This window comes from Trichosurus vulpecula, chromosome 8 (assembly GCF_011100635.1).
Source record: "Trichosurus vulpecula isolate mTriVul1 chromosome 8, mTriVul1.pri, whole genome shotgun sequence".
Lineage (NCBI taxonomy): Eukaryota > Metazoa > Chordata > Mammalia > Diprotodontia > Phalangeridae > Trichosurus > Trichosurus vulpecula.
In genome coordinates this window covers 22,705,743-22,728,795 of record NC_050580.1, presented here as the reverse complement: position 1 = coordinate 22,728,795, position 23,053 = coordinate 22,705,743, and the positions used below count along the sequence as shown (strand labels likewise).

General features: G+C 42.5%; 1 protein-coding gene across 2 annotated transcripts in view; it reads left to right on the top strand.

The window, feature by feature from the left end:
* ANK3 (ankyrin 3) overlaps nt 1–23,053 on the top strand; it is a 275,643-nt gene that overhangs the window by 136,705 nt on the left and 115,885 nt on the right. For both annotated transcript variants that reach the window (XM_036769578.1, XM_036769579.1), the window contains 3 exons: nt 667–762; nt 13,403–13,475; nt 13,653–13,715. In XM_036769578.1, the coding sequence (XP_036625473.1) occupies nt 667–762; nt 13,403–13,475; nt 13,653–13,715 (232 nt within the window). The remainder of the gene's footprint in view (nt 1–666; nt 763–13,402; nt 13,476–13,652; nt 13,716–23,053) is intronic.

The window sequence follows — 23,053 nt, the reverse complement described above, 5'->3', positions numbered from 1 at the left end:
AAGGCATTATCTGCCTCACAGAGTCAAGAGGAAACTTCTTCATACAGCTGAAAGTGCTATGGAAATACGGACTTAGCCCATATGTACAATATTAATTTTAATAATGTGATACAATAATTATAAGGAACATTTTGACTAATTTTTTAAGATGAGATCTGTGATTTCACTAGCAGTTGGACATCCTGGCTAAGGAAACTCCCTGGGCCATTTAGAGTTGGCTTTGAGAGTCACCCGGGAGTGCTGGAAAGTTAAGTGACTTGCCTAGAGTCACTCAGCCAAGATGTGGCAAACACTCAAACCCACGCCTTCCTGACTCCAAGACTGACTCTCTACTATTCCCTGCTGCCACTCTATTATGAGCAATAATGATATAATTGTTACTTTACAGCTATTAGTAAAATGCAGAGTACATGCCTTCCAACAACCCCATGAGAATGGTGTGGGATTATATTATCATCATTCCCCATTTACAGATAAGGAATCTGAAGTCCAGCAGTAACCACAGCCACACACAGCCAGTCATTGAAGGAGCCTGGAACTTGAAAAGTCAGTGTTCTGTCTTTGAAGCCAGGATGCTGCCTGCCCTGGGTGGCTAAACTTACTTTGGTGAAATTAAGTTGGGTTTCTTCTCTAACACTTACCTTCCTGATGTTTTTCCCTTGCTAGAATGGAAACACAGCGCTGGCCATTGCTAAGAGGCTTGGCTACATCTCTGTGGTGGACACCCTGAAGGTGGTGACGGAAGAGACCACAACAACCATCGTAAGTATAGTCCTGTTTTCCTAATGGTACTTTCAGAGCTCATCTTGTTTCATCTTCCAAAATCCCGATGAAATAGACTTTGGAGTTGTTGTCCAAATTCTTTGTTGTTCAGTCATTTTCAGTCATACCCAACTTTTCACGACCCCATTTGGGGTTTTCTTGGTAAAGATACTGGAGTGGTTCGCCGTTTCCTTCTCCAGCTCATTTTACAGGTGAGGAAGCTAAGGCAAACAGACTTAAATGATCTGCCCAGGGTCACACAGCTAGTGTCTGAGACCAGATTCGACCTCAGGAATAGGAGTCTTCCTGACTTCACACCTGGTGCTCCATCCACTGAGCCAGCCACCTAGCTGCCCTGTCCAAACTCTAGAACGTTGAAATCAGAGAGCTGATTACAACACTTGCAAAATCACAGAAACTCAGGATTAGTAGAGACCTAGGAGATCCCCTACTCCTACTCAGTCACTGCAACATTTATTAAGCACCTACTATATGCCAGGTACTAACTATGCTGAGCACTAGGTCCTTCCTACGGGCTACACACCAAGTGGTCATTCCATCTTGACTTTAAGATGGAGAGCTCACTGCTTCCTTGTTATAAGGATCGTAGATTTAGAGCCAGAAATGACTTCAGATGCCTTCTCATAAACCCCCCTTATCTTACAGATCAGGGAGATGAAGGAAATTTACTCGAGAGATTCAGAGCTGGAAAGGACCAAAATTTGAACCCATCTTCTCTAAGCCTAAGACAGAGCTCTTTGCACTGGCCCACACTGTCTCCCCTAAGCCCTGGCTAGTTCTTATTGTTAAAAAGTTCTAAGTTAAAAAGATCTAAGTCACCTCATGGTACCTCTCCCCACTGCTTCTTGACATGCCCTTGGGGGCCAAAAGAAGAAAGCTGATGCCCTTCCATGAGACAACAGACCTCTCAGACCCATCAGGGCTTTATTCAAATCCAGAAAACACTTATTAAGCGCCTCCTGGGGGCAGAGCTGTGAGCTGGGCAGCCACAGGGCAGGGTGGTGAAAGGCTTAGGTACCCATGATAAGCAGTGGCATGAATATCCCAGTGGAAAGTCTGCCATGTCTAGGACCTAGACCCTCCCATCAAATGAGTCCTGTCTCTACACTTGGTAGAGAGAGATGAGATACGGACACAGATTGCTAAGAGACAGGCTGATTTTCTTTATTATTCTTTAAATTAGCTAGTACCCGGTTCACACATTTATGCATATCAATGTATATACGTATGGGTTATTGGGCAGCTAGATGGCACAATGGATAGATTGCTGGGCCTGGAAACAGGAGGACCTGAGTTCAAATGTGGCCTCAGACGCTTACTGTGTGACCCTGGGCAAGTCACTAAACCCTGCTTGCCTCAGTTTCCTCACCTGTAAAATGAGCTGCAGAAGGAAATGGCAAACCACTGCAATGTCTCCGCCAAGAAAACCCCAAATGGGGTCATGGAGAGCTGGACACAACTGATCAAGACCTGAACAACAATATATAAATATATGTACGTATATATTTATGTTATACTTATTAGATACATACCTGCATGCATACATACATACATACCTACATAGATATTTCTGTCTTTATAGGGATAAGAAGAATGGTATAGGGAATAGAAAACTAGCCTCTGAGTCGGAAAGACCTGAGTTCAAGTCCTTTCTCTGACACAGACCAACTCTTTGACCCCGAGAGTCACTAAATCTCTCAGCATGGCGGCCAATTCTCTGAGATTCTAAGTTGCAGAGCAGATGCGGCCTGGCATTGATGGAGGGCATTACCCATCCTTCCCTCATAAGACACATGCACATTCAGGGGTATTCTGGTAAATGTTTAATAGCAAGCTCTCCCCCTGCACCCCCCCCAAATTTACAACTCACTTTTAAGTTTAATTTGCATTTTTCCATCACTTCCTTAAGTCTAGACAATGAAGAAGGCGGTGACTCAAGCCCCTACTTATGGTGTTTGCCATTTTCCAAGGTGTAAATGCTGACATTTGAAATTTAACAATTGGCTCTGTGAGGGGAGACGGCACACCAGCACAAACCTTCATTGCCCCCTCTTACCTCCAGGACCAAATATAAAACCCTCTATGTGGCTTTTATAGCCTTTTCACAACCTGGCCTCAGAGTTCCTACACTTTCCTTCCCTCCACAATTCAAAGATACTAATCTTGTTCACCCAGGCCCCTCCTCCCAACTCTGTCCCTTGGACTGTGTCCTCCTATGCCTTTCCCTCTGCCTCCTGGCTTCCCTGAAAGACTCAACCTTCTGTAGGAGGCCTTTGCCTATTCACCTGCCATATCTTGCATTATATTTATAGTTATTTACATGTTATCTCTGCCATTAAAACATGAGGAAGGGCTAACACAAGGTTTTGGTGTTTTTTCTTAGTATCTCCAGCACAGACAAACAGTAAGAGTTTAATAAATGCCCAGCATCCCAGCATTGTTGTTGTGTTTGTCCTTCGTTTTCAATGACATCAGGGAAATGATGACGTGACTTGCAGTTGACTTTGATTTGAGTGAGGGAGGGCTGTGCAAGGTCACCAGCCTCACTCTCTCCTCCAGAGCCCTCTGGGTCCAGTGGCCTGATATTCACCAGGATGACTGGAGATGGCCCAGGATGCATTGGGAGGCCCTGGCCCTTTTAGGCTGAGGTCTTTTCAGGTTCTCATTTTGAGTGAGGCAACATCCATTCAGTCAAGGGATGGCCCCTTTAATTAGAAAAAAAGAAAGAAAAATAAATCAAACTGGGAGAGGAAGACCCTCAGGGTTGCCAGTCAAAAGAGGAACAGTTGCTATAGACATTGGCTCTAAACCAGGAGGGCCCAAAATATAGCCATTAAGTGGAGCTTGGGCAGGGACCCATTGTGGTCCAATCTATGAGCTTCAGAGTGAAATGGGTTTAAAGTTTGGTCTTTGAGAAAAGAGAAAGAAAGAGAAGAAGGAAAGAAGGAAGGAAGGAAGGTAGGGAGGAAGGGAGGGAGGGAGGAAGGGAGGAAAGGAGGAAGGGAGGAGGGGAGAAGAGGAGGCTGGAAGGAAGGAATGAATGAATGAAGGAAGGAGGGAGGGAAGGAAGGACAAAAGGAAGAAAGGAGGGAGGGAAGGAGGGAGGAAGGGAGGAAAGGAGGAAGGGAGGAAGGGAGGAGGGGAGAAGGGGAGGAGGGAAGGAAGGAATGAAGGAAGGAAGGAAGGAAGCAGGGAGAGAAGGAAGGAAAAAAGGAAGAAAGGAGGGAGGGAAGGAGGGAGGAAGGGAGGAAAGGAGGAAGGGAGGAAGGGAGGAGGGGAGGAGGGAAGGAAGGAATGAAGGAAGGAAGGAAGGAAGGAGGAAGGGAAGGAAGGACAAAAGGAAGAAAGGAGGGAGGGAAGGAAGGAGGGATGGAGGGAGGGAAGGAGGGAAAGAAGGAGGAAAGGAAGGCAGGAAGGAAGGAAGGAGGGAGGGAGGGAAAGAAAGGAATCCAGCATCCCCAGCATAGACAAATAGTAAGTGCTTAATAAATGGTGGCTGTGTGAGTTCCCTACTAGTTGTTCCCTACTAAGGAAGTCACAGATTTGGTTAAAAAAACTAGAACAAAACAAAACAAACCCAAATCTGCATAGACACTAATTCCATCTATCTCCCTCACATTCCCAAAGGAGGAGTGAGGGAGGCAGCTGGTGGCACCACAGTACACAAAGTGCTGGGCCTGGAGACAAGAAGACGTGCCTTAGACACAAGCTGTGCGACCTTGGGCAGGTCACTTAACCCTGGTTGCCTCAGTTTCCTCAGCTATAAAATGGAGATGACCATAGCACCTCCCTCTCAGGGTTGCTGTGAGGATCAAAAGGGCCAATATTCACAGAATCTCTCAGCACAGTACGGCAGTCAGTAGGAGTAAAAGGTTATTCCTCCTCTCCCCCTTATTCCCACCCAGTCTCCCCCATGCACCTAGTGAAAGAAGTGAGTTAGGGAGGTTTGTTACATTGGGGGTCTGAATATCTGAGCTGGATTTCTCCTGAATTGTTACTAACTGGAGAGCAAGCTTGCACAAATCAATGAATCTTTGGCTTTATTGAGAAAGAGCTTAAAAGGCTCATAGAGTGGATGAGAGGACTGTTGGCCTTTCTGTGAAAATTTAATGGGGGGGAGAAGAAGGGAGAGAAAGAGAGAGGACAGAGAGACAGAGAAAGGGAGAGATAGAGAGAGAGAAGGGAGGGAGAAAGGAAGAAAAGAGGGAGGGAGGGGGAGGAGAGAGAGAATGAGGGAGAGAGGGGGAAGGAAAGAAAGAGGGGAGAGGGGGGGAGGAGAGACAATGAGGGAGAGAGGGGGAAGGAGAGAGAGAGACAGAGAAAGAGAGAGATAGAGAGAGAGAAGGGAGGGAGAAAGGAGGAAGGGGGGAGAAGAGAGAGAATGAGGGAGAGAGGGGGAAGGAAAGAAAGAGGAGAGAGAGACAGAGAAAGAGAGAGAGAGAGGAAGGGAGGGAGGGAAGGAGGGAGGGGAGAGAGAGAATGAGGGAGAGGGGGGAGGAAGAGAAAGAGAGAGGAGAGAGAGACGGAGAAAGGGAGAGACAGAGAGAAGGGGGGAGGGAGGAGGGGGAGAAGGGGAGAAGAGAGAGAGAGAGGGAAGGAGAGACAAATAGAAGCACACGCGCGCGCGCGCACACACACACACACACACACACACACACACACACACACAGCATTGGTTTCATTTTTTAAAGGCCCTCTCTTCTGTACAAATGTCTCTGCAATGTGGTCGCTAGAAGTTTCCCAAGGGAATGAGCCAGACTCCAAGGGCATCTCTCCATGTCCTCAGCACTCATTAACTCTCTCTCCTTGCCAAAAGAGTGCCCGGGAGACAAGGACCCGGCCAAAGGTCTAAAGCCTCCCAGTTCAGCCCTGGCTTCTGGAAAGCCCGACTCCAGTGCTGAGTCATGAAATACCAAAGGGTAACTATTGTCTATCGGACAGGTGGCCAAGGCCAGCAGCACGTGAGGGCCCTGGGCTGCTCACCATGACGCAGTTACTGGGTGTGATCGATATATATGGTCTGCCAAGAGGGCACCGGGCTAAAGGGTTAAGGGTTGGGTCAAAAACACATTTCTGATCTATAAATGCACAATAGCGATGGCTGACATTTTTATAACATCTGAGAGCTCGCAAAGCACTTTACAGATCTTAACATTTGGTCTTCGCAACAGCCCTAGGTGGGAGGTTCCATTATTCTTCCCATTTGACAGAGGAGGAAACTGAGGCAAAGTGAATTGCCCAGGATCACATAGTAAGAGTCTAAGGTAGGAAGTAAATTTGGGTCTTCCTGGCTCCCAGGTGAAGGTTCTATCCAATGTGTCGTAATAAAGAACGAGCAGCGTAAGTAAATGCTCCCAATCACCTTTATTTAATTAAGGTTTTGAAATTTTGGGAGAGAAATGGTCATGTGTAGTCCTGCCCTTAGACATTCTGCTAGGCTACACTATTTTCCATAGATGTTGATTTGGTATTAAAGAGCTTGGTGGGTGGCAAGGTGGACTTAGAGTCAGACAGACCTGTGTTCAAATCCCATTTCTAACACTCATTAACCATGTGGTCATGAGTAACTAACTTAACTTTTCATAGCCTCAGTTTCTTCATCTGTAAAGATGAGTATGACCTTGGACAGGTCACTTACCCCCCTGGATGGGCATCAAGCTCCTCACCTGTCAAATGAGAGGGTTGGGCTAGAATGTTCTCTAAGGTATCTTCCAACTCAAACCCAAGGAGCCTATAACATGAAGTACTGACCTCATGGGGTGGTTGTGAGGGCTCAGATGACCACAGGACCACAGGTCCGTAGATCTTGAGGTGAGACGGGCCTCAAAGGCCAGTTTATTTATTTATTTAGTCCAACCCCTAATTTGACAGGTGAGCAAACTGAGGATCAGGGAAATTAAACAAATTACCCAAGGTTACATGGTCAGTGTCAGAGGAAGGATCTAAACATGGGTTTTCTGACTCAGTGTTTCTTCTACTGGCCAGTGATGTATGCAGCAGGTTTTGTAAAATGTAAAACACCATTATAAATGCCAATAATTGTTCATAAATTTTCAACCCCTCCTGCCCCCAAAGCTGTGACATTCTAGGATATCTTCCTCTCCCTCGAGGGAAGACATAAAATTCTCAAGTTAATTTGAAATCACTTCCACCTGAAAGGGGAAGTTATGCCATATAGCCTTTTTTGGAGGGCTAGAGAAAGATATATGGAATTTAAATAACCAAAAAAAAAATGTTAACTCTCTAAAAATGGTGGAGAACTGAAGTCTCCTGATCTGGACCTTGGATGGCTCCTCTTTAAATGTGGCAGACATAATAGAATCATCAAAGAAACAGAACCAGATCCCAAGGACACCATTCTGCTTATAAAAGACAAAGATGTCTTTCAGTTTCTACCTAATGACCTCATCTCTCACAAAATTCCCCGATGTTTCTTTGGTGTCTGGGAGGCAAATATAGAAGCCAATGGAGTGGGAAGGAGCCTCAGATTGGCTGCAAGAGCCAGAGGGGATGGGGAAAATCTGCCTGACTCTGGCCCCCTGATGAAAAGTAGTGCAGTGTACATGGTAGCTGGACCACATCACTCTCAGACATCAAGAGAATTGATGGATTTTTTTTCTGGACCAGGATGTTGAACTGTTGATGTTCCCAGAAGATGGGATTTGACATTAGAATACAACGGAAAGGGCCATCAGTGCCGAGGATGCCTTTTGCTTTATTTAGAGCAGGGGATCTTAACAAGCAAGGGTCCAGAGACCCTCATCCGTAAAGACATGTCAGAGGTTCTGTGAACCTGGATGGGGAAAATTCCATCTTTACATACTAATCACCTCTTAACTGATTTAGCATTTCCTTCTGTTATGAATGTAGGCAACAAACATTATTGTGAGGAGGGGTCCATATACTTCCCCAGACTGCCAAGGAAGTCCATGACACGAGAAAGGTTAAGAACTTCTGTTTGGGCAAAGAGTGTAAACCCAAGACAGACACAATCACTATTAATGGAAAGAATACATCAGAGACGCTTCAAGCTAGTCTAGCATAGGTGACATTAATCAATCATCTATAAGCATTTAAATGCTTATAGTATATCCTGGCACTGTGCTAGGCACAGGGGATATAAAGACTTTAACAAGCAAAAGACACCCCTCCTCACTCAGGAGAAGCTCACATTCTATGGATAGATAAATAGATAGATAGATAGATAGATAGATAGATAGATAGATAGATAGATAGAGAAATGTATAGATATATATCTAATATATCTGTATATAATATATCATACACATAAGAACAGGGTATATGCAAATAAATTTGAAGTTATTTGAGGATAAAGGGAGGAGGGAACAAACAACTGGACAGACGTCCTGAAGGAGATGGCACCAAAGCTGAGGTTTAAAGGTAGCTAGGGGGACTCTCTTTTGCCTTCCTATGTGTCCCCAGCACTTAACAGTGCCTGGCATATAGTAGGTGCTTAATAAATGCTTATTGACTGACAAATTAGCTGGCTATCACAAAACCCAGGCAAATGGGGTTGAAAGGTTATTATGACAATTCAAGATTCGACATTGCAAAGGTAGATTACACAAGACATTGACAACTGGTGGACCGTGGGAAGCGAGTCAGAGTGAAGAGTTAAAGATGATGCCAGGTTTGCAAACTTGAGGGACAAGAAAAATACTGGTGCCCTCAACAACACTGGGGATATGAGAAATGGAGGTGGAGTTAGGAAGCCAAGGTGATGAGTTCCATTTTGGACACTGATTTTGAGATGACTTTCCCACATCTGGGAGACAGCATGGATGGTAGATAGAGAGCTGGCCTTATAGCCAGGAAGCCATAGGTTCAAGCCTAGTCTCTGACACAGTAATGACCCTGACCTAGTCATTTAATTTTTCAGTGTTTTAGGTAACTCTCTAAGACTAAGACCAAGTTGAAGAGAAGGTGCCAACCTGAATTGGTAGAATAACTATTGTCACCTGGGAATCCCTTGTCCCACTGAAATCACCCAAGTCCAGTCCCTGCCCCTAGTGGACATCCAGGTGGAGACGTCTATCAGACAGTTGGAGAGTAGAACTGGACAGAAATGAGGGCTGGACATTTCGATTTGGTGGCTAGCACTGCAAAGAGGTGGGAGTTTCTGAAAGGTGCCTTGGAGAGAATCAACAACAGAGTGAAGGATCTTAAGTCTGTTTCATATAAGGGTTAGCTGAAAGAACTAGGGATAATTATCCTAGAGAAGAAAAGACTCAGGGCAGGGGAGAGGGGTCAAGGAAGAGAGAAACATAAAAGTTATCTTCAAGTAGCTAGAGGGCTGCCATGCCCAAGATGGATTCAACTGGTTTTGTTTGGCCCCATAAGGAAGAATCAGAAGCAATGGGTAGAACGTGCAATGAGGCAAATTTAGGCTTGATGTCAGGAAAAGCTTTCTAAAAATGAGAGCTGTCCCAGCATGGAATGGGCTGCCTAGGAAATGGGTGAATTCCCCCTCTTTTTAGGTCTTCAAGTAAGGCTGGATGCCATGTGGTGAGCATTCCTTTCATGTATAGACTGCCTTAGGTGGCCACTGACATCCCTTCCAACTCCAAAATTTTGTGATTTTGTGAATCAACACTGAGCACAGTGCCTAGCACGTACTGAGTGCTACACAAATGCTTTTTCTTATCGTTTGTCTTTTGTTTTCAAAGAGGACCAAGGACATCACGGGGATGATGTCTTGACACGTGTGAATTCAATTTAGGTGAGGCAGAGTTGTACAAAGTCATCAACCTCATTCTTTCTTCCAAAGTCATCAGAGACAAGTAACAAGACAAATTTCAATACAATTAACGATAGAATTATTGATGAAATGATTGAATCCATGAGAGATCATCAAGGGAGGGAGGAAGAGAGAAAGGGAGAGAGAAAGAGAGGAGAGAGAGAGAGAGAGAGAGAGAGAGAGAGAGAGAGAGAGAGAGAGAGAGAGAGACAGAGAGACAGAGAGAGACAGAGACAGAGACACAGACTGAGACAGAGACAGAGAGACAGAGAGAGAAGCTCCCACATATAGGGGACAGGACATACAAGATAAGATTGTGGAGATTAGAAAGGAACAGTCAGAGAGGAAGGAAGAGAACCAGTCAAGATTAAAGTCAGAAAAACCCAAAATGCATTCATTACCTCAGCTGTAGGCAGATGGAGGAGGTGGTTAGCACTGTCAAATGGGAAGGAAGGAAGGAAGGAAGGAAGGAAGGAAGGAAGGAAGGAAGGAAGGAAGGAAGGAAGGAAGGAAGGAAGGAAGGAAGGAAGGAAGAAAAGAGAGGGAGGGAGGGAAGGAGGGAGGGAGGGAAGAGGGAGAGAAGCAAAAGCATTTGTTTGAGATCACATGTGGAAAGCACTTTGTAATGCCTTAGAGTGCATCACATGTTCAGCTCTCCTCAATATTATGGTAGCAGTTATGCTTTGACTCCAAAACCAAGAGTTCTCTTTGTAGTCAGGGCTGAAAGAATGCTGACAACTCGTCAGCTCCCAAGTTTTGTCCATTCCTCAAGTTTAGCTACATTTTCCCATGGTTATCTTAATCCTTAATGATGCTGAGTGGATTTAGGCATTTTCACTGCTCTTCTACACCTTCCCCAAGAATTTTGCTCTCTGGAAGTCAGTTGCTCAGTTTGATGTTGCATTAGTTGGTTTTCCAATTGTTCCAAGGGAATATTCTAGGCAGAACAGGGTATTAGAAAGTTATTATGGTGTAAATAAACCAAAAGTCACTAACATAAGTAAATTAAAATCAACTGTTGAGTGAAGGGGAAAAAGCATTTGTTAAGAAACTGTGCTAACTCATGATGACAAAGGAAGGGGCTGCAGAAAAGTTAAGTTACTTCCTCACACCATTCTCACATCACTCCATTAGCAGCAGACTAGAACTCAATCTTACTTCATCATACTTGGGGTTCATTGCAAATTGGGATGCCTCCTGGTCAACCCTATGTTTTGGCTCCCATTTACTTCTTACATAGCTCCCAGCAAGGCTGGAGTCAGCCTGAGGGGACCTGGAGATCAGAACTGGGAGAAACACAACTCAGCTGCCTCACCAGTGCTGAAAGTGACCTTTAAATGGGTCCTTTCCAAAGTTTCCCCACTACAACACTTGCCAAACTCAAGAGATGTTTCAGGAACCTAAACAATCAATAAGCATTTGTGTACCAGACACTGGAGATACAAAGAAAAAGCAATCCTGCCCTCAAGGTGCTTCTGTCAACAAAATCAATCAAAAAGTGCCTCCTAGGTACCTGGCATGGTGCTAGGTACTAAGGATACAAGAACAAAGAATGAAACAATCTCTACTTGCAATGAGCCTACATTCTAATTAACGGAGGAGACAAGTGACATATAATATATACCTCATCAGTGGAGAATTAATAAATTCTGGAACCACATGTATCTTTGGCAGGTAGAGAATTAATACGTACAAATGTATACCAATTAGTGAAATGTGATAGCTTGAAATGGGAGGAACTAGCAGTGAGGGGGATCAGGAAGAATTCCTTTTCTCTAATTATGAAATTTGGCAGGCAGCTGTCAAGAGGGATGTTGATTTGGCAAATCAGACAGTACTCTGGAATTTACTCGACAATCAGTGGTTTTCATACTAAAAGGTCCATAGCCCATGTTGTGTTTCCTTTCTGCTTTACCTGCCAAAGATACACATGTTCTACAATTACTTGCTAAACAGAGGCTAAATGATGCCTTAATTAAGTATGATGATTGTATTATTCATAATTATGTTCATCATGCCGGGGAGTAAAGTTGTCTCAGGGTTCTGTACTTAGCATCCAGTCCAAGGTTATTTTGTTTCAAGATGAACACTCCTTGTCTAGCACCATTTAGTTCCTCAGTGTCGTGGTATTCTAAAAAGGAACTCAATTTGTATAAATGAAAAGTTAAGCCATTAAAACACAAGTACCGGTAATGGCAGCAAATGCCCCTGGATGCTTCTGACCTCCAGAGGTGGCATGACTCACCAGCTTCCATATTAGAAGATGAGTGCCAAGGGAAGAGTTACCAGCACTTACTAAGTGGTCTAATCCCTGTATGATATTTCCCCTGGACTCGATTTCAGAGGGTTCAGTGATCTGGAAAAATGCATTCATTACCTCAGCTGCAGGTAGAAAGAGCAGTGTGACCCAGAGGATGACTAGGGCAGAAATAATCTGTGCCCCTTTGTCAGACCGCTCCTAGGCATTTATCATATTATAACTGTCATAATAATTTGTGTAGATGTCTCATTCCCTTTTGGCTAGCCTGTCAGTTCTATGAGTGACTGGCACACAACAGGAGCTTAATAAATGCTTATTGGCTGATTGATGAGGACAGAGATTACATCTTTAAAGCACCCATAACACAAAGCTTTACACAAAGCATTTTGTTGAATTGAAAACTGCAAACATAGACTTTAAAACTATATAAAACCTGATCTTCACATAGTACTTTGTCTAAATTATCTCATTTGAGCCTCATACCAACCCTTTGGAGGGAGGCAGCACAGGTATTATTTTCCTGAGTGAGATAAAGCTTAAGTGGCATGATCATGCTCACATAAATGGAAAGTGTCAGAGACAGGATTTGAACCCAGGTCTTTCTGAGTCTAAGCGTAACTCTCAATTCACCCCTCCCTGATAGAATGTAAGCTCCCTGAAGGTACGGACTGTTTTTTTTTTTTTTGTATTTGTATCTCCAGAACCTAGGACAGTTCCTGGCACATAAGGGGGCCGTCATAAATCCTTGTTGATCCATTGTTTGAATATATATTTGGTTAATTCTAGTGAATTAAACATATAGGCAAGAGGAAACGAAACCAAAGGCTTTTTTGCCTACCTGGTGCCTACCTACACCCTTAATATACTTAATAATGACTAGCTATTTGGTCTGCTAGAAGCCAGGCGCTGTAAGGGCATGGTCCCTTGGCATGACAGTATAAGGAAAATCCTATCTCTTTAGCTGTCTTTCTTTTAGAAGAGCCTTTCTTAACCTTTTGAGTCATGGACCCCTTTGACAATCTGGTGAAGCTATGGACTCTTCAGAATGTTTTTAAATACATAGGATCACAAAGGAAAACAATTATATTGAAATACAGTTCTCTTTATATGTGTATATATGCATATATATACACATGTATTCAATTGCCTTTATATATGCGAATATTTGCATGTATATACATATTCTATATGTATATATATATATACATATATATTATATATTTCAAAACAAGCTCACAGACCTCAAGTTAAAAACGTCTGTTTTAGAATAACACTCTGGAGTCTGTTGAGTCTTTGCACTTGCCCAGTAAGCAAACTCTTTCCTTTTCCTTTCCCTACAGGCCATTGGCCTGTACTCAAAGGGAGAACTTTTGATCTCATCTAATTTACTCGAGTCAAGTGCTTTTCTAGGTCTCGCCATAGCTCTATGGCCAAAAGAACACCCCATCGTCACCGCCACCTTGCTCATCCACACAAGAATGACCTTGGGTCTTAAGGCAATATCTGATTCACTTACACAGCCATGGATGTCCTCATGGAGATATCTGGCTTGGCTACCATGGAGGTGACTCTTGTTTTGTTTTTATTCCCCCCTCTGATAGACCGTCACAGAGAAGCACAAAATGAATGTTCCAGAAACGATGAATGAAGTTCTCGATATGTCGGATGATGAAGGTATGGAAGAAAAGCCAATCTAATCCTTTACAAAAGCTTTACTTACAACGCCTTGTTTGTCGGATTAACTTCTTTGCAAAAGAAAAAAACTTACCTGTGATAACATTGAAATGTGTTGTTGATCTGTCCAAAGTGGCCATTTTTCAGATTCTCATCTTGTTTACTTAAATCATGCAGTTCGTAAAGCCAATACCCCTGAAATGCTCAGTGATGGCGAATATATATCAGATGTTGAAGAAGGTATTTGTGCAATTTCTTTTATCCTGGTGGGATTTAAATACCCACTTTTTTTCCTTTTCTTTCTTGCCTTTAAATTTTAACACCCTCTCTAACTAACTTTTTCTAATGCTCTTGGTAGCATTAATTTATGCATCATGACTAGAATGCATTTGATAATGCTAACAACCTTCCTCCCCCTGCTCCTCCCCACTCCCCTGCTACCTTTGAATCAAATGTCCCTGAAACTTTTTTTGTCCTCTCTAAGGAGAATGTTGTCATTGATTTCCTGGGGGGGATTCTTTCTGTTGCTGCTGCTTCGAAGCAGAACATTAATATTTTCTTTTCATTTAAAAATCAAACAAAGGGGAAAATACCTATTTTCATAGGAGAAAAAATAAACAAATAGCTGGGGACAGGGGATATGTGCTGAAAGGGGGAGGGGTTTCTGTTTCTCATTCTGTTTCTTATTCCATAGCAGTAAAGAGAGCTCTGGAACTCTGATTTGAACTAATTATGAAATCTTAGCCTGAAAAAAAATGCCATTTTCAAATATGTTTTGCAATCATTATTGAAAAAATTTTTAAATCACAAAATGCAGCTTTTAAAATCGTAATTTTGCACAAGTGATTAACAAATAAATAATTGGTTTGCTAATGTATTATATTTAAGAGGAGCTATTGTCTTTTAACCTGAATTAGAGGCCAAGCATATGACAAGGTAATAAAGGGGGAAGAAATTACTGAAGCATATTTTTAAAGGTAAACCCCAAAACTTATGTATCTCATCGCTGACAACAAACATTAAAATAACAAGCGCAGGTTGGCATTGCACTAAAATGCTAAACTATATTGATCATGGAAAAATGTATAACACATCTTCTTTTAACCTGATAACTTTACGCCTCTTGACAGCTATAGTCTATCTTGTCTCCGCCACCCTTTGTTGAGATTTTTTTTTTCTCTCTGTATGGTATTTATTTTTGGATCAGTCCTAGTGTTTCTTGTTGTTTGAGTGTCTTTATCTAATCATCAAATGGTTCCATGTTTGGTTCCTCCTTTAATCTGTTTTTATTTGAAGAGGAAATGAAAAAGTATATCCACTCCCATATGGGTGGTCTCCATCTTTCACGGTGCCCAAGTCAACGCATTCTCTAAATGCATTGCCATGGTGCCCCGGATGCCTGAGAGAGTCCAGGCCTCATCCCTAAGTACTTAAGAGAGTTGCTTGGACCCCTGGGGAGAACATGGTTCCTGTCTGAAGGCTGCTCTAAGTGATGCTAAAAAGCCTTGACTTATGTGTTGTGTCCTTCCAAAATTTCTACCATATAGTCCTCCCTATTCTACCCCCAAATGGATAAAATTCTTATCCTTTTGATTTTTAAGAATAAGACTTTGTGCCATCATGTTATATTTTAAAGCCTTATCCACCCCCTTTAGAATTCTACTTACCTAAGTATTGTCATCAACAGAGCATGTTTTTATCTCCATGTATCAAAGAAAAATGAAGAAAAATGTGTGTCTAAGTATGTGGTATGTGTGTATAATAGGTGCATCGCCAATGACTCTTCTCTCAAGATATTTTGAAATATAACATGATATCAAAGGCCTAGAAATTTACTGCCGCTTGAAGCAATATATTGCAGCTTCCACAATGATGAGATGCTCTGTTTGAATGGACATAAACCTGCCTGTTGTAGTAAACATGATTGTATTCAGAAGGGCTATTTTCAATTTCCTAGGCTTTCCAAGAACGTTGTGCTTAGTGGTTATGAAGTGAGTTTTAGTACAAGGATGGTTAGCTCGATTTTCCAGATAAGGAAACTGAGGGACATGAAGACTACGTGACTTGCTAAAGGTCATTCCTCCTGCCAGTAAGTGTCAGAGCCAGACCTCTCCATCAGGTGTACTTTCCTCTACTCTGTTTAGGGTTCTAGACTCCAAAGACTAGAGCTGAAAGGGATCTCCGATGGTATCTGGTCCAGCCCTATCATTTTAGGGCCGAGGGAATTTAAGTGACTTATCTGAGGTCACACAGGTAATAAGTGTCCATGGTGAGTTTTGAACCCAGATCTCTGACTCCAGGGCTGGTGTTTCTTCTCCTATACTTGCTCTATTCATTGAAGATATAATTCATTTAGTTCCTGGGCTAGAAATAGTTGTCTTTTACTCTGCTTGCAAATTGCGAAGTTGAAGCCATCTGGCCAGCATATTGTACAATCCATCTTTCATGTATCCCATCCTAGCCTGTAACCTAGTGTTGTTGTTTTGTAGAGAAATCCTTGAAGAGACAGAATCAAACTGCTTCTGATTCTAGATTCGAGGAGTCAGTAATTCTAAAACGATCCAAACTCATTTTGAACACTTAAGTGCCAAAGGAGCCCCATGACTCCCACGGCTGCCTTTGTTTTCTCATTCATTTGGTGTAGTGGCCCCCTTTGAGTGCTTTGCCCAAGTCATGTGCCTGTGGCAATTCTAATGAGTTGGATGTTGCAACAGCCCAGAAAGCTCAGGTCACTAGTGGGCCCCTACCAAAGCTGAAGTGAGCACCCTAGCAGCCCCTTGTGGAATTGTTGCAAGTACTGATTTCCAAGAAGCCATGAACACACTGAGAGAATCCCAGAGCTGGTAAGGGATTAGCCTACTGGCATGTGTACAAACCCTAAAATGCTGCATAAATGTCAACTGTTGTTATCATCACCAATAAGAGGCATTCCAAGTTGCTGGGAAAAGTAACCATTTTTTAGCATTCTAAAAGGGGAAGAAACACTAGACAATAAAAATAGTAAACAGATAAATATTAATTTAAAATAAAACTGAGTCTGGTGACTAATTTGGGAAAAATATGATTTTAATCTTTCCTTTTAAAAATATTGTTGAAATTTCTTGCCTTTACATCACCTTCATCTCCGAGTATCTCTCTCTCTCCCTCATCCACCCAGAGAACCATTATCCTTTATAATAAAGTATTTTTTAAAAAGCCGAAAAGCAACTCAGTAAACCTAATCTGCACATCAACTGAGTCAAATAGCATGTTCAGCGTTCCACAATCTTAGCCTCCCACTTCTTGACAGAAAGGAAGGAAGTACATTTTCATATCTCTTTTTCAAGGTCAGATTTGGTCATTATAGTCTTTGCTTTAAAACAATGAAGCATATAAAGGAAGTAAATCCATGAGTCAACAAATAACACTTCATTCCAAGCAGGAAAGCACAGAACTTTAGAACTGGGAGGAACATAATAGTCCATCTTCTTCATTGTCCAGATTAGGACACCAAGACTCATATAAGTTAAAAAAACAATAACAATTTGATTCATTTTTTTAAAAAAAAATGTTATCTTGGCTAGCCAAGTTCTGACTGAATGTTAGCACTAATGCTAGCACTAGGTCTCAATAAAGACAAATGAGCAACAATGAGAAATGGAGCAAATCAACTGCAGTAGACATGAAATGGTATCAATGTTAGACATAATTCTTTACCTCATGAAAACCTTTATTGGCCTCAATAGGAGAAGAGATGCTTAATCTCAGATTTGGAAGGAAATTCATTGGTCATTTTAATCCAATCTTTATCTGAACAAGAATTCTTCTACAATACACCTAATGAGCAATCATCCACGTTTTGCCTGCAGACATAGCTCAGGGCGGGAATACTGGAGGGCAAAGATAGCTCCTTCCAAGTTGACAAGGAACTCTTAATATATACACTTTGAGTTCTACCATTCAGCCAGTCCCAGTTCACCTAACTGTTCTGTCGTCTAGCTGATATTTCTCTTATCTTTTCCAGAAGACTGGCATGGGAGACTTTGTCATACTTTGCTAATAATCTCCTGATTTACTTGTTCCATAACCCCTTCAAAAAAACTAAATCAGGTTAGTTTGGCATGACCTATTCTTGATGAAGACATCTTGTGATTGTTGCTTCCTTTTCTAGATTTTCATTAACTATCCTTTGGATGACATTCCATAATTTTGCTAAAAATCAAATTCAAGCTTATTGGTCTATAGTTTGTAGGCACCATTCCCTTCCCTTTTTTCAAAATCCCAACCACATTTGTCTTTCTCCATTCAGGTATCCCTGATTTTTCAAAGGTCAATCAACAGTGGTTCGGTAGTCATATTCACCAGTTCTTTCAGTGCCCAAGGATGTAGCTCATCTGAGCCATTGACTTAAATTCAGTGAAGGTGTTCCATTAAGCCCCAACTTCTCTTAGGTATCATTTCCCTCTTTACCATTTTTGTTTTGTAATTTCCAGACCAAATACCTTTCTCTTTTGTCAAGAAGACAGCAGCACAATAAAAACTGAGTACCGGGGCAGCTAGGTGGCACAGTGAGTAGAGCACTGGCCCTGGAGTCAGGAGGACCTGCATTCAAATCCGGCCTCAGACACTTGACACACCTACTAGCTGTGTGACCTTGGGCAAGTCACTTAACCCCAATTGCCCTGCCAAAAAAAAAAAAAAGCAAAACTGAGTACCTCCACCTTTTGTCATCAGAGAACACAGGTACTCTGACTCCAAATCCAGTGTTGTTTCTACTCATTCCATGCTATTTCCCCACTTTGGGATCTTACATGTTGGACACTAGGACCAGCATATTTGTTATGCCTAGGGCACAAAGTAACTTGGGATCATAAAACTGTGATGGCAATGTTGGGATACTGGAGGCCATCGTCATTGTAGGATGGGATGAAGGAGAGGTGAAGAAGGAAAAGGTGGAACAGGTCCAAGAGTTGGCAGTTTCCAGCAAAGTCTATGAGGATCCATAATAAAGATAGAGAAGAAGCTGGCATGGGGAACCCACAAAAAGAGGGTCACAAAAAAGAAATCTGACCTATCCTGGCACAGTTCTCCACTTTCCCTCTACCTACTCTGATTTCCCTTTCACCTTATGTAGATCTGATTTGCTGAGGTTCAAACGATATACTCCCTCCCCCTTCCCCCAACCCCTCCAGGTGTCTTCTGAAAGTGGAGTTTGTCAACCTAAATCAGTTCCTAGTCCCTGAAATATGTGAGGGAGTTATTTTTGAACAGGGAGCCTTCTGTTTCTTCTTGGGACCAGACCTCACAGGTTTTCCAGGACAGTCCTGATTTCAAGAAAACGATGTGTACTTTATGAGAAAGTTTGAGAAAGTAACATCACATGTTCAGTGTGGGAAATATTGTTACCAACTACTAGAAGCAACCTTCATGTCCCCCAGCTGGTTCGGTCTACAGTTTATGGAGGACTTTCATTTCTTAGTCACAAATGGGACATACACACTGGACTTCAGCCCCCTTCCCTCCCACCCCAGCCTTCTCACTATTACCAATGCATACTTCCCAACTCAGGTAAAGTACACCTATAGTGTGGCTTGTAAAGAAAATTATTATGAAGAATGATACAGGTCATCCACACCAGTTGGACATCTCATCCTGTCAAGTCGGAATGATGTCAACAAAGATCTCTAATTTACCATGATTTTTAAGCCATACTTGATACATAAGGGTAAAGATTTCTGAGGCTGTGGGATTAACTCTTGACTCCTTCCTTCAGTTTTGTCTCCTGTAAGTTTGGGGATTGTGGGGGTGTCTGTTGCTACTCTTCCAGCACCATAGCTCCTCTCTGTGGTATCCAGCTTGTTGGACATATGTAGGCAGTTTTCCCTATTCTCCCTCCTTTTCAGCTGAAAGCTATTTTGATTAGCGTTCTATGGTGCTAGGTAAATACATTCTCAGCAGCTCTTCTCAAGTATACTCTATTCCCAACCAGATACCCAGCATTCCTATCTTTTAAACCAGGGTCCAGATATTCAAATCCCATTCCCAAGCACCATCTTCTTAATCAGCTCTTGGCTTGCCAAACCTCCCTTTCTCTTTTGAAACTTTCAATCGTCATCAATAATGAAAAAAAACACTTGTGCCCTAAAGGTCTCTAGGTTTCTTGCCCAAGACTTCGTCATCGTCAGCAATGCTTTCTGGATGCCTTCAGTGGTAATATTTGTGCCTGAATGAATGGATGAATAAAATATTTACTAAGTGCTTACTATGTGCAAAGGCTCTGTGCTAATGAATAACCACAAGTGGACAGCAGTCATCTGCTCAGCTATCAGATGACATCACCCCACCCCCAACCACCATAATATTTTCCAAAGCCACCAAAGTGGGAGATATTAGCAAGTGAGGATATTGCAGATATGTTATGTTAGGTAGCGAATGGGATCCAAAATAAATAAAAAGACCACGTCCTTGCCAACAAGCATTTACTGATTAGAGAGATCAAATGTAGGCATATTTTATGAGCATATTAAACCATTGATGAGCAACCAGCCAGTGTTGTCTTCTATCTTTGTATCCCCAGCACTGAACGGCACTCAATAAATGCTTACTATATTAGTGGTGCTAAACACTGCTAAACAGTCAGAGAACAGGATCGTACTCTCTGTATAGATTTTCTTCAATGGTTCTGTGCAGAGGAACTGATGAATCAGTAAATACATTCTGGTCATGTAGTGAGAGCAAGGGTTGAGTATAGAGAGACAACTCAAAGGCTACCCAGGTGCTCAGAGAATAAATAAGTATGTGTGTGTGTGTGTGTGTGTGTGTGTGTGTGCATGTGATGAGATGAATTAATTAGACATCCAATTGCATGTCTTAGTCTAGAGAATAGGCATTTTCATCCACTTAGTTTTATGTGAATAGCTTATTAGGCCAAACAGTCATGACCCTTACTAAGGAATCCCTGTAATGTTCTGGGGCTTGATAGAGTCAATATGATATTATCTACCTGGAGGGCCTCATCACATATAGGGAATACCTTTCCCATTGAGTTATACAGCTAATAAGTGTTTAACCTGGAATTCAAACCCAAGATCCTTCCTGACTCTAAGATAATATTCTTTGATATACCATGCTGAACTGGATAGGGAATATATAAATCAAGGGTTCTTAACCTGTCATCCATGGGCCCCTTAGTACTTGGATGAAAAAATAATTACATCTTCATTTTCACTAATCTTTGGTTTCCTTGATTGTAATCCTATATATTTTATATACTTAAAAACATTCTGCTGAGATGGGGCCTATGATATATTTTAAAAAAAAAAAAAGGTTCCTGATACCAGCTGCAGCTGGAGCAGGGTAGGGACAGAACAGGGAGGCCAGGTCCAGGTCAGACCAGACAGCCTCAGCACCCCTTCCAACTGGAAAGCTGCCTGTTAGTGCCTGAGCTCTGAGTTACTGACAGTATAGGACCAGTTTGGGGGTGCTAATTAATTCATTGTCTGGCCTTCATTTTAAAATAAATCCCAAGTGGCCTAGACTGTGAGTCATGTGAAAGTTTTAAGTAGCTGCCTTGCTTCTCTTTACTTGGGCTCATTTCAGTTAACCAACCAATCAATCTGTGAGCATTTATTAAGTGCCTGTTGTATGCCAGGAACTCTCCTAGATGCAGGGGATTCCCAGCAGGTGATCATTCAAAGTACTTGAGAATACTGAGGTCCACACCTGGCTGGGGCACAAAGGAGATGCATAATGTCTGTCAACATGGATTCAAAGACAAAAACAGACCATTCAGTGCCCTCAAGGAGCTCACCTTCTGGTGGGGGAGGTGACTTGTACAGAAATAAACATATGCAAAAAATATGCAAAGGAGATATGAGGTGATTGATGGGATGGGGGATGGGCATAGGGAAGGTTGCTCTGATGACAGGGTCAATTAAATGGAAAATCTCTGGCCAATGCCCAGGGGAACTTTCTGGGTCAGAATTAAAGTGTCTTGGGAAGCCATTGTCTGTCCCAAATATGCTTCATTCTATCCAGATTCAGTCAGCCCAGGAAAGACTCCTAATACCTGTCTTTTCGGGGGCTTAGGTTTGTTTATGCACCCAACTAGGAAGAGAAGCAGGGACGTTTTTATTCTTTCCTAGGCCTGGAAGAGTTCCAAACCTGAGTCATGCTTGCTGACTTTAGAAACTCTATCTAGCCCTGGATTTTGTGGCAATAAACTGCTACGGTTTTAAAAAAAGCCAGCCAGCCTTGTTGGTCACAGAGAACAGGGCAGGGCTTAAGAGCAAAGAATAGAACAGATCTGCTGCTCTGGCTAAAGACTTTAATGCAATTAATCTGGGGAGGAAAGAAATGCTGGGGTGTGTGTGTGGGTGTGTGCTCGTGTATGTGTGTGTGTGATATGTGTATATGTGTGTGTGGTGTATGTGTTATGTATATGGTGTATGTATGTGTGTATGTGTTGTGTATATCCATGTACGTGGTACATGTATGTGGTATATATGTATGATATGTGTAAATGTGGGCATTGTGTGGTATGTGTATGTGTATACATGTATGGTATGTGTGTATTTATGTGTGTTGTGTATGGTGTGTGTATATGTATGTTATATGTGTGTGTGTGGTACGTGTATATGTAATGTGTGTATATGTGTGCTGTATGTATATGTGTGTGGGGTGTGTGTACGTATGTGTGTGTGGTGGGGTTGATAGACTAATACACAAAGTTTAGGGTTCCACTGACCAGACCAAAGGGAGCACGGCTTTCCAAACTCTCCCAGTCCTCATGGCTGCCCATTTAGACACCTCTGAGACAAGAAGAAAGTAGGACAGGCTGTAATGGAAGGGACATTCCTGGACCGCTCAGAAGGGTGTGTAGGCTGCTTGGAACAGAGAATGTCCCTGGATTTTCTACAAGGCCACCACACCCTTCTGTGCCATGTTGATGCAGACTAAGAAAATGCCTCCTGGACACTCTGACCCAGCCACGCCGGGTGTACTCGCGGTTATACAGTTTCTCGTATTTTTGACCCGGGCCTGCTATGTCATTGTTAGAGCCTACGGCCTCACTGTTGCAGGTCAGCCCCTGCCCTCCAGGCTCCATCTTCTCAGAGAGCCTCCTGGGCCACCAAGATAGGTTCACTCCGCCAAGGTCTCCTCCACTCCAAGGCCAGTTCTCTGCTATGCCACCTCTCGCTATCACATTAACAATTCTTAAGGCTGATAAAGCATTTTCAAGTTTCCAAAACGCTTGATGCACATCATCTGATTTTGATCCTGAGAGGTAGGTGCTAGATACCATCATCCCTACACTACAGATGAGCAACTGAGGCTCTGAAAGGTGAGGTGAATTTGTCTATGATCACATCCCCCACCTCATGGTTAATAGTGTCTTAACTATTCTCAACTCCACCAAAATTGCTCTTTATCGTCTATTTATTTTTCTTTATTACATGAGTGTCCATGGCCAAAAAGAGTTCATCACCAAGTGACCAGTCTTTTGGCCAGACTACAGGTTCTCTGCAAGGCTGGTCCTTGGTAAAAGGTCTCAGGCTGGCATTGGCACCATTTTCAAAGCCTTTCCTGCATAGTAGAAC